The sequence below is a fragment of the Vigna radiata genome, chromosome 6 (assembly GCF_000741045.1).
Source record: "Vigna radiata var. radiata cultivar VC1973A chromosome 6, Vradiata_ver6, whole genome shotgun sequence".
NCBI classification, from domain to species: domain Eukaryota; kingdom Viridiplantae; phylum Streptophyta; class Magnoliopsida; order Fabales; family Fabaceae; genus Vigna; species Vigna radiata.
Genome location: NC_028356.1, coordinates 17106700 through 17118510, shown reverse-complemented (window position 1 = coordinate 17118510; position 11811 = coordinate 17106700). Strand labels below are relative to the sequence as shown.

Below are 11811 nucleotides of genomic sequence, written 5' to 3'. Positions count from 1 at the left end.
TTCCTTTTTCTTCTACCACTTCTCTTCACCCTATAAAAGAGGGGTTTGTACAGATTTTTTAGCGGGAATCGCGAGAGGGTGACAGACTCCGCGAANGATTGTGTGTGGAGGAGGGTGACAGACTCCACCCGAGAGACTTTGGTTTTCTTAGGGTTTTCACCTGCTTTTCGTAGTATAGATTCTAGATTTGGATTGATCACTTGTAGTGGTGATTTCAATCGATTGTTTTTTTTTTTCGTTCCCTTGCTTTTGGATTAAGCACTCGCGGTGGTGAGAGCCCGCGGTGGCTTTGATCGCGCCTCTATCGGAACTTGTCCTTGTAATCTTCCTTCTCTTTACAATGCAATTTCATTTACTTTGATTTTCTCTATTTTGAGTATACTTGCTGGTTTTGGAATTGATGTTACGCAATTTACTTGTTTCATTAGCTAAATTTAGATTTCAATCTGTTTAGTTGCTTTTGATAGTGGTAATCGAATCTGGTGTTGATTTTTAATGCTTTTGTATAATTGAATGGTGGTTTCATTTCTGATTTGATATTGTTTGTCTTAGCAATTAGATTTTAGATGTTACTTTTAATTCTCGTGCACATATTGCTTTTATAATTTAGCATTTGGTTTTATGTACATCTAGGATAGAAGATATAGTTGTTGTTAGGCGTTTATTTTAGTTACGAGTAGTTTAGGTCCTGATGATACTTAGTAATACATAGTAGTTTAGGCATTTTAGTTAGGTTTATTAGGTCAGTTTATACTTCTAAATACTCCATTCCAGTTTTCATTCCTTCATTTGCATTTAGTAGAATAGATTCAAAAATTCTGCATCTATAATATTTCTTACATTTGTTTAGGCATCCATTACTTCATTTTTTTTTATCTTATATCCATTAGTACAGAACCAGCATTATATCATTTCTTTTCTCGCATCTGCCTTCTAGGATTAGCCATTGTTTCCAATTCTTTGCATCATTCTTCATTTCTCATGCATTCAGTAGATTCATATAAATAGGAGCACGCATTATTTGTTAAATTTCATTTCTTTTGCATTAAATTTCTTTGTCCCCACCTGTTTAGTAAATAAAATAAAATACTTAACTCTACACTTTTAAAACTTAATTATACCGAGTCCTAGGATTGATATTTTGGTCATCCATATACTACATTAGTGGGGACCAATTTTGTTCTGCTTTAGGCGACTAAAAAGCATTTTAACAAGGATTGTCCACCTTTTCCAGCATCTGCAACAGTTTTTGCATCTGTTTTGGGGTGAAAGAGCTCTGGACAGAGTTTTGTTGGTTGATTTGTCCACTGATTTTTGGGGCATCTGATGTAGAACAAGCATTAGCAGAATTCCACTTACTTTGTCCCTTATTTGTCTGATTGTTGCTATCATTTTTCTTGTACCATGGTGGATACCCATGTTTAAAGTAGCATTCATCAACTATATGGTTCATTTTACTGCAGTAGGAACACTGTTTGCCATAATTGGGGTTCCTTCCTCTTCCTCTACCTTGGTTGTAAGTTGCAGATCCACATCCATGACCTCTCCAATTTTGTTCACTCCTCCACTGACCCTGTTTCTCGTTGGTATTAGCCAGAACATTAATGTCATTCTGATGGGTAAGGCTAGAATCATGTTTTTCCTGCCTTTCTTGTTGTATGATTAATGAAAACACACGGTTGATATTGGGTAGAGGCTCCATCAACAATATTTGAGTCCTTACTGTACTATAGCAGTCATTTAGGCCTTTTAGGAAGCATATCACATGTTCCATTTCTCTGTATCTATGAGAAATTTTGGATAGTTCACAACTGCAAGGGATCTTGAGACTGAAGTTTGGGATAGGTCTTAGAGATTCCAATTCTTCCCATGATATCTTTAAGTCAGTAAAATACTGACTCGCACTTATTTCTCCTTGTTTAATGGAGTGGATTTCTTGGAGTAGATCTGAAAGCTTGAAATAATCCCCTTTAGAGAACCTGTTTTCAATTCTTCCCATTGTTCTTGGGCATTTTCTACATATATGACACTTTCTGGTATTTGGGTATAAAGAGTCTTGGTGATCCATGATAACACCATCATGTTGCTCCTTTCCCATGTGTCAAAGAGAGCATCATCTCTGTTGGTTTTCTTAATCCCTCCATTTATGAATTTTAGCTTGTTCTTGGAGAGGAGAGCTCTCCTCATGTTCCTGCTCCAAAAAGTATAATTGGATTCATTGAGAATCTGAGGGATGAGAGAGGCGCCAGGATTTTCTCCTGGATGAAGGTAAAATGGGTTGGAAGGGTGGTTAGATTCATCCTTGTCCTTGTCTCCCATATCAACAAGAAAACAAGAAACGGTCAAATATTAGCAAGAAATGCAAGAAAGACTTAATGCGCAAAGGAAACGGGGGCAGAAAAGGTACATGACCTACTCTAGTATCATATTAAAGAATAGGCCCAAGTCTGCAAATGGCTCAAAACACCTCAAGCCCAAATGCTAGCAGAAAAAGGTGTCGTTGGAAGCTTCCTTGGCAGAGAGTTGGTGAGGTTGTCCTTCTCTCGACAGACATGCGATAAAGAGAAAAGAAGAAGCGCGAGCCCTAATCGCAGCACACGCAATCGGTGATGGTTGGTCCGATGAAGGAAGACGCCGCGAAGAATAAAAGAAAGTGGGTTCAGGAAGAGGCAGAGAGAAACAGAGGTAAGAAAGTTCTTTGATTATAACGTGATATTTGAATGTTATGATATTGTTCTGCTGTGAAACAATAAGCTAGAACCCTTCTTATATAGGGTTCTATTATGAGAAAACACACACACACAAAACAATTAGAAATTCTAACTGAAAAACAGAAAACCATAAACTAAAACCTAGACTAAGAAAACAGTTCTTAGAAGCATTAACTACTCATAACAGAAACATTAATAGTATAAATTTTAATAATGCTTCATAAGCATTTTAACTGTACCGACCTAATTAGCATAATTATATTAGTGTTTAGGTAATGTCATAATTAATAGTAAGCATAAACAATACATAACTATATAAAATATATTACAATTTTTTTAAAAAAATGTTAAACTTTCAAAGAAAAGAAGAAATATATATATATATATATATATATATATATATATATATATATATATATATATTAAACTCTATTCCCTAAAGATTATTGGATTTTATGAAGTTTTGGACCTATTCTAAATTCTCTTGTTTTGTAGAGCTATTACATTTGGGACAAAGTTCTATCCATATAACAAGGTAAATTTTAATATCATCTACAAGACATCATACTTTTTTATGTTATCTCCCTAAATTATAAAGCCTCTTTAACTTTTACCACTTCAACATCATTCTCTATGTCAGTCTAAATGTTTAGTAGAGTTAGATGACCTCATGTCCGAATTCTTAATCAATACATATACTAACACAGACAAATATCTTTATAAATGACTATATCCATATATATCATCCACATATAAAATAAAATAATTTTAACCCTTGTATTTTTTTTTTTGACAATTCTGTGTATAATCTAACATTTAAATAATAAAATAATTAAGTGTCATCTTTTAAAAACCATCACTACTTTTAACTATTTTCAAGGTCCTCGTAATCTCCCCCAACATTAAAATTTTTCATCTTCAAAAATTTACTTATTAGGAAAGTGATAAGTATATACCTTTCTCATATTCTCTTCTAACTTCCATATAGAATCACCTATCCTAATATCTTACAATACCTTCGTAAGACTAATTGTTTTTCCTTATGAGTTGCTTGATTTAGTAGTCATTTATCATAATTGGCCTCTAGCTTCAATAATAAGATATTTTATTATCTATACATCATTAAGCTCCGACATATGATATAATCAGACACATATTTTCTAAACTAAGAGACATTAAACATCCTATCTTGATTAAATGAAGAGATAAATCAATCTCGTAAACTATTTGACCGATCATTCGTATATACAACCTATTGAACTTAAAAGACAAGAACTAAATAGATTTTCTTACACTAGTGTAGGAGTCATTCTCAAGAATACATTATCCCCAAATGTAAATCCCAAAGTTTTCTTCTCTAATGAGCATAAAATTTTTGTTTGCTCTATGAGACCTACATCTTCTCTTATATTCACCTCACCTTTCTCACATTTTCAATGGTATAATGTAACAGTTATAGTCCTACCAACGTTAACTTTGCATCTCGGTATCAAAGTAGTGAAGTTCCACAAATTCCACACTTTTTTTCCATACAAAACTTCATATGAAATTATGTCTATTCTTACATTAGAAAATATTTGTAGAATATTTCAAGAAATTGGATTATTCTCTCTACCAGAACATAGAACATGTGTCTCTTAACTACTTGATTTTAATATTTTTTTATTAATATTTTTTACCAAAACATCATCTATGGGTATTTTAAAATTTAATAATTAAATTTTATCTAATCATTATTAAAAAGTAATTTTAAAGTGAATAAGATTTTAAGCTTGCAAAATTAAGAGAAGTAAAAAGTGAATAAGATCTCTCTTGGCATGTTTTAAAAGAATTAATTCATGAAATTTAGTCTGATTATATGATCATCTAATGAGCTAATTGTATTTTGCTTAGCTTAACCTTTTCTTGGTTTTCATTTTGAATTCATCATCTCAGTTCAGATCTCCTATATCATTTCCATCATGTGTCCAACTGTAACCATCATTCCCCTCTTCACAGTTCACACCACCAAACCTAATCATCAATTTCTCATACATTCCACCCAATTGCATTACACACTTTTCCAATAAACACATGCAAACACCATAAATAATCCAAAACCATAATCTATTTAAATATATTAACAACAACAAATAACATCGTATCAAACTTTTACAACTGTAAATTCTCAAAATTCCCCTTTCCCAACCTCCACCAAACTCTTTTATTTCCTGATTTACCCCTTCACAATGCCAACATTCCCCACAACTCCCTACTCCCACCGCATTGCTAAATTCCCAATTAACCCCTTCTTCGGTTTCACTTAATGTTCTTGATGACCATGATTCTTCATTCAGCTCAACTTCCCTCACCGCTTCCCAACCCTCTGTTTCCCAATTTACCCTCCATTCTGTTGCTAATTTACTAATTCTACTTTTAACTGAATTTTCCGTACGGTTAAATTCTAACCACCCTCCTTCTTCAAGGTCGTTATGTTCTGACTCCGCGAACTCCGAGTCAACCCAGTCCAGAACGCAACGAGGCGACGATTCAACTACGGCGTAAGGAAGCAAAAATGGATGCTGCAGCAGCTGATCGCAGCTCCACCGCTCTCTCCATTCTCTTCTCAGACACTTCTCTAGAAAATCCTTCCCTAGCTCTGACAGCTTGCTTGGAAACTCCGGCAACTCGTCCGAGTAACCGATTCGACTCAGCGTGTCCACACCGTGATCCTCCCACGGCGGTTTCCCGTTGACAATCTCGATCACCGTGCAACCCAGCGACCACACATCTGACTCCGGCCCCTGCCGCTCCCGGCGCACTACCTCCGGCGCCATCCACATCGGACTCCCGCGGGGCAACAAATCCTGCGGGACTTCGACTTCCACTGCCGAGCCGAAGTCGGCGAGTTTCGCGGCCGCACGGTTGCCGGAGAGGAGCACGTTCCTCCCCTTGACGTCGCAGTGCACGAAGCCGCGCGCGTGGACGTCACGCAGTGCGCTCACGAGGCACCACGCGTAGCGCCTGACCAAACTCTCGTCCACGTCAGCGGGGTCCAGATCAGCGACGGTGCCACCTGGCATGTACTCGAGATGAAGGTTCCTGAAGGACACCGTTCCGCCGTGCTCAAACGTGACGTCGTCGCCCAGATAAGCCACCACGTGTGGCGACGCCACGCGTTTCAGAATCCGAATCTCGTTCTCCAACGCCTGGAGCCGACAAGGGTGCCCCAATCCACAGTCCACGGACTTCACCGCGAATAGCCGACCATGAGGTCTGGAAACCGCGGCGTTGACAACTCCAAACGCGCCCTTCCCGACGCACCTGCCTCTCACCCACGAAGTCATAATTTATTTTTTCTCCTCTGTTTGAGTTGGAACTCTAAAGTTCTACAATTGACGTTTGTACGTGAATTCCCTGTGGGGGTATATATAAGCAACGCAGTGGGTTGGTGTTTGGACGTTTGTTAGTTGTATTAACACAACATAAGATTGGGGGTGTCTGTAAAAAAAGGTTTGGTTGTTGTACAGCGTGGCATTTATGAAAGTGGATAATTAAGAAAAAGCGGTGGTGAGGTTGAGATGGACATCTGAAAGTTTTGGGCGGTAATGTTTTTGACGTAAACGAAGGATTGTGGGAATGAAGCACTGGACACTGTTCTTTTCTTATGAAGATGGATTGGTTTTTTAATCCTTATCCACACCACTTCATCATTCAATTTCCATTCCACTTGTCACTCCACCACTTTTTACATTAATTAACTCTTTTCCTTCCATCTTCATCATCTACAATATAATAATATTCTAAAAGGTAATTTTTCCACAACATCTACTTAATGTAAAAGGTAATTTTTTTTTTTTTTTTACTTTTAGATGGAATGGTGAGAAGAGGTGTTGGGTTTTTAATGATTAATATAATTATTAGGAGATGGAAGGAGTTGATTTTGTGGTTATATATTGTCGTGTTGCGTGGGAATATTAATTGAAACATGTGGTTGTGAAGGGGAATGGGAGGGTATATGGTTGAGAGGTGGTAGATGTTAATGTTGGGAAAGGGAACAGAGCATAACATAGAACACGGTGGAGGAGGTGGCGAAGATGGTAAAATTGAAGTGGACGGGGGAAGGAGCACGTGGCGGAAATGTGTTGGTCCACGGAGTTGTGGAGACAATGCTAGAGACTCGTAAAGAAGATGTAGATGCCTGTGTGTGGCTTTAGTGAGTGGAAGGTTTAGTTTAACTACAAGGCTGTGACGTGCATCGCCCCAATTCCATTACAATTTTTTATATTTCTTTCCTTTGGACTCTGGTAAGCTCCCCAAATCTGATAGATGTTTGTGGTGTGTGAGAAATTCATGCAAAAATATTCCTTATTCCACCGTCTACTACACCAAGCTTTCATATTATCTCAATTTTCGGTTTGCCTAAAACTACACACAGAAAACTCACCAAACCTTCACTTATTTTCAATGCAATACTTCACCTTAAACAGCAAAGTTAGTGCTCCATTCCCCCTACTTTTTTTTTTTTTTTAACTCTTTTAATTGAACTTGACCGAATTGGACAAAACGTTACGGAAAGGAAATTAGGAGGAGTTAGTGTGTCCGCGTAAACATGAAAAAATGATTTGAAAGGGAAACTAGGGATTCAATTCCAACATGTATTCGTAGCTACTAGAATTCTATAACTTTGCCATTTGGCTTGTGAATGGGTCCACGAATATCTGGGAAGATTGGGAAGAAGGAAAAAGTGACACGTAGGAACATAGTTTCTTAGTAGTTTGAATTTTGATCCTTTGACACTAAGACACGACGAAGAAGAAGAAAAAAAAAAATAGTTAATAAGGTGAAGAAGTACTTGGTTTGGATAAGGTGGTGGTTATTAGAGTTAAGCAACGTGGTTCATGACTTGACTTGCATATTGCCGCAACGCATCATCTATTTATTTCACGCGCTATATATATATGTGCTGTCCACATCTTTTCCAACAATTTTCCATTTCTTCGACTTACTATTTCAAATTCATAAATTTATTATTTTAAAATTTCAAGTTAAAAGAATATTAATATCTGAAATATGGTGGAGCGCATGAAGGAAAGATGAAGAGAAGAGAACATTTTGTGAACGTTAGTTAGCTCAGCCATTTTCTTTATGCTTCCACTGAGTCAAATTGAAACTAAAAACAAAGCATCGAACCCTTTTTTCCTTTTCATCTTTAAAAGAAGCATATAAAGCCACTTGATGATCAGAAGCAAAGACGTGTAATCCATATTTCTTATCTACAAAGGATAAAAAAAAAATAGAAAGAGTTCTAATTTGTTGACTTGAAAATTGTGATGTGCATAAGAATTTGCAAGAGATGAGAAACGGGTTTGTTGCAAATTGTGATGGTGCGGAACTTTGTCTGCAAAGAGAGGGACAAAAGAGTGGTCATTAATGGTTTGTGATGAGCCCATGTTGTTCAAATGCACTCAAAACATTCCATATTTTGTGCTCACCATGCAAACCATTCCCTTTTTTTCCTCACTTTTGTTCAAAAAATTGGTTTTAATGATATAAAACCAGATTTCACTACGTTAAGTTCTAATTATGACTTTGATACGATATTAAAAGTTGAATTTTAAATCTAATTTTCACAAAACCATTTATAAAATGAGATTTGTACTCCACTTATAAATTGATCTTATTTCTAATTGACGTAAGATTTTCAATATTTTTTCTTTTAAGTTTTATTTTTCTCTCTTGATAAAGGATTGATAAAATATTGCAAAGTTTGAAAATAAAGAGAAAGAAAACTAGAAAAAAAATAAATTAATAGATTATTCATACGCATTTATTATTATTAATAATGAAAGAAATAACATCAATTTTATTTAAATAATATAAAGATTGAATTAAATAAAAAGATATACAAATAAAAATGAATTACATCTACTTTACAAATTAAGCTTTTGACGATTTTCTTAACTATTTCATACCTAGTATAATGAAATTTCATATCACTCTAACATCTACTCGTTGTTTAGTCTAATACAGTTGCTCCACGTTTTATCATGTATCTTGAGATGCGTCACATTAGTTAGAAATAGTATTAAAAAAATGTTTATAAGATTTGGGTGATTCTTTTTATTAGAATATAGTATAGTAATTGAGATAGGGTATGGTATTAAAATTTGTCTTGTCTTGTATAAGAGGAACACATTGTTGGCAATATGTACACTTTTGTAGTATCCCTTATTCTTTCAGAGTTAGTACTCTTAATTTGACATTTTTCTATTATTATAATACGGATCTTCTTATTGCATGTTAAGTGTCATTTACGCAGAATTTTTTTTAATTTTAAATTGATCTTAGAATCAGTTAGATAATGTAGTAAGTTAAAAGGTTTTAATCAGTTATATATAAAAGGATCAGTGTAAATTAAATCATTTTCAACATTGATTTTACAAGTCGAAAATGAGAGAAGAAGAATTAGATCTAGAATATAGTGAACAAGAGTTTTAAATAAATAAATAAATAAATATATATATATATATATATATATATATATATATATATATATTTTACATTATTTTAGTCTTTAATGGATGTAAAAAACTCTTCTTGACATCAGTTAAAAGTTTAAATCTGATTAATCTTTTAACTGGTGTGAAAAAAATTCAAAAAGTAATATATATATATATATATATATATATATATATATATATATATATATATATATATATATATATATATATATCACAACATATTTTAAATCTGTAATTAGATTTGACAGCGTTAAATATAGAATTATACCGCTGAAAATACATTCATCAAGATTTTACTTAATGATTCTAGCTTTATTATTTTTAAAGTTACGAAGACAAATTCCTAATTTAGAAAAAGGAAAACGAAAAAAATAGGCTGATTTTGAAATGAAAAATTGTCTCCAATAGAAACAACTTTCAAAATATTTTGATATTACCAAAAGCAATAGAAAAGTGATGAGCATGAATCAAAATAAGTTTTAATTTCTTAATTTTAAATTAAAATTAAAATTAGTCTTTAAAAGTTGATTTAGTTCTTTAATATTATAAATACGTAAATTTAGTTATTTTAATTAAATTTTTATTAAATTCCTAAAAATACTTTCAAATCTTTTTAATTAAGTATATAGAACCAAATGCAAACACTATTTCACGTGTAAGAAAGTTTCTATAATTTTTATGCTTTCAATTATTAGATTGATCGCATTTCACACTTTTAGAAACAAAACTTACTATTTACCTCAATTAAATTATAGACACATAAAGCTTAAATTGTTCTTTAAGCGTGTACTTTAGCACACTTTAACAATTATTAAAAATTGTTGTATTCAACACATGTCTTGGGTAAGCTTATTATGCGAAAAAAAAAAAACTTATATTTAAATAGCACGAATTATAGTTTTTATACTATTTAAGAACTCTACAAAATAGATATGATAAAATGGATTAGACTAGCTAAGTTGACCTTAACCCGTTTTCTAATATATAGGATATAGGGTCTAAATTTTGAACCTGAATTAAATGCAAGCCTTTTAGCTTGATTTCGGTCCAGCTAGCTTAAACATGTTCAAGCCAATGCTTCTGATTAATTTTCTTTAAGAAATAGACTAACAAAAAATACTAACTTTGTGTTCACTTAAACAGAAAGTAATATTCATGCTTGTTTGAGGACAATGAATTACGAAGAAATGTGTGTTCACTTGAGCCGAATCGTGAGGAAGGAACGGTATGGATTTGCGAGATTGGTGAATTTTTGATCATCCGCTTAAGTGTAGAGATATGTGAAGATCTCTCATGCAATGTCTAATCTACCTTCTGCATATTATATAATTCTAACTCCAACATATGAAAAAACTGATTCCTTAAAGAGCAACAATAATAATAATTTGTGTTCAGTACATTGAAGAGCAAGTCTAAGGTTAGTTTTACACAAAGATTTTTTGGCAAATTTGCCTTGGTTTTTGACGTTACAAGTTGTAGATGAGGAAGACAAAGTTGTTTTGTCTATGGTAGATGACGTTGATGGCTGAAGGTTGAAGATGAAGACCAGTTACAAGCATTTGAAGAGGAAGAACTGCAGGTGTATTCGGTTACCTTGCAGCAGTATTCGATTACAGGGGATGAAGAATTTCTGAAGCAATGGTATTCGGTTATGAGTGCTGATATTTGGTTCCCATACTTCTCACACTGTGTTCGTATTCGGTTCTCAAACCTTCATATTCGGTTCCAACATGTGAACAATTTGTGAAGAAGGCGTATTCGTTTCCCAGCCTTCATATTTGATGTTCTGATGGGTGAGGTTGTGCTACGAGAGGAGAGGGTTTGTTGTTTGGATCAGGGGTTATTGATTTTGCTGGGTCTAGTGTTGTTCATTTGATTGGTGGCTTGAAGGAGGAGCGTGGCGATTTTGGTGTTGGAGGGCTGAGGGGTATTTCTAGGTTTGATTTGTTGGAAGTCCCACATCGACTAGAGATAAGGCCAATTTATAATATATAAGTGGGGTGCAGACCTCACCCTACGAACCGGTTTTGTGGGGTTGAGTTAGGCGTAAAACTCATTTCTAACATGGTATCAGAGCTATGGTTAGAGCCTATCCTAGCAATATTTGTTGGGTATATTGTTCCACCCGCTATTGGACCGTTATCGGACCACCCATTAATATCTAGTCTCACGCTCGAGATGCATATACCTCGGCGTGAGGGGGGTGTATTGGAAGTCCCATATCGACTAGAGATAAGGCTAATTTATAATATATAAATGGGGTGCAGACCTCACCTTAAAAGCCGGTTTTGTGGGGTTGAGTTATGCTTTAAAAACCCACTTCTAACATGATTCACCATTTCTAATAACAATGGTTCTATTATAATATTTTAGATAACTTCCAAATTTTTTTAACTTTTATAATTATTTAGATTTATTTTTAAATTTATGTAAGGTTTATGTTTTTATTTTTAAATTTTAATTATTTACTCTCAATAAACATTTTTCTAATTAAATATAACATTAACAAATATCATTTTATATTATTTTAATATCTAGGGGCATTTTGGTAATCTTTATTTCTACCAATTAAACAAATTTTTTAAAACCGTCACATC

General features: G+C 34.1%; 1 protein-coding gene across 1 annotated transcript; it reads right to left on the bottom strand.

Annotated features, from left to right (window-relative positions):
• Nucleotides 1–4616: 4616 nt before the first annotated feature.
• LOC106764023 (mitogen-activated protein kinase kinase kinase 18) lies at nt 4617–6451 on the bottom strand. The gene has a single exon (XM_014648222.2). The coding sequence runs from the start codon at nt 6035–6037 to the stop codon at nt 4643–4645; it is 1395 nt and encodes a 464-aa protein (XP_014503708.1). The 5' UTR covers nt 6038–6451; the 3' UTR covers nt 4617–4642.
• Between the last annotated feature and the right edge of the window lie 5360 nt (nt 6452–11811).

Excerpts from the sequence above, each read along its gene's own strand:
- LOC106764023 (XM_014648222.2), bottom strand. The coding sequence starts at position 6,037 with ATGACTTCGTGGGTGAGAGGCAGGTGCGTCGGGAAGGGCGCGTTTGGA.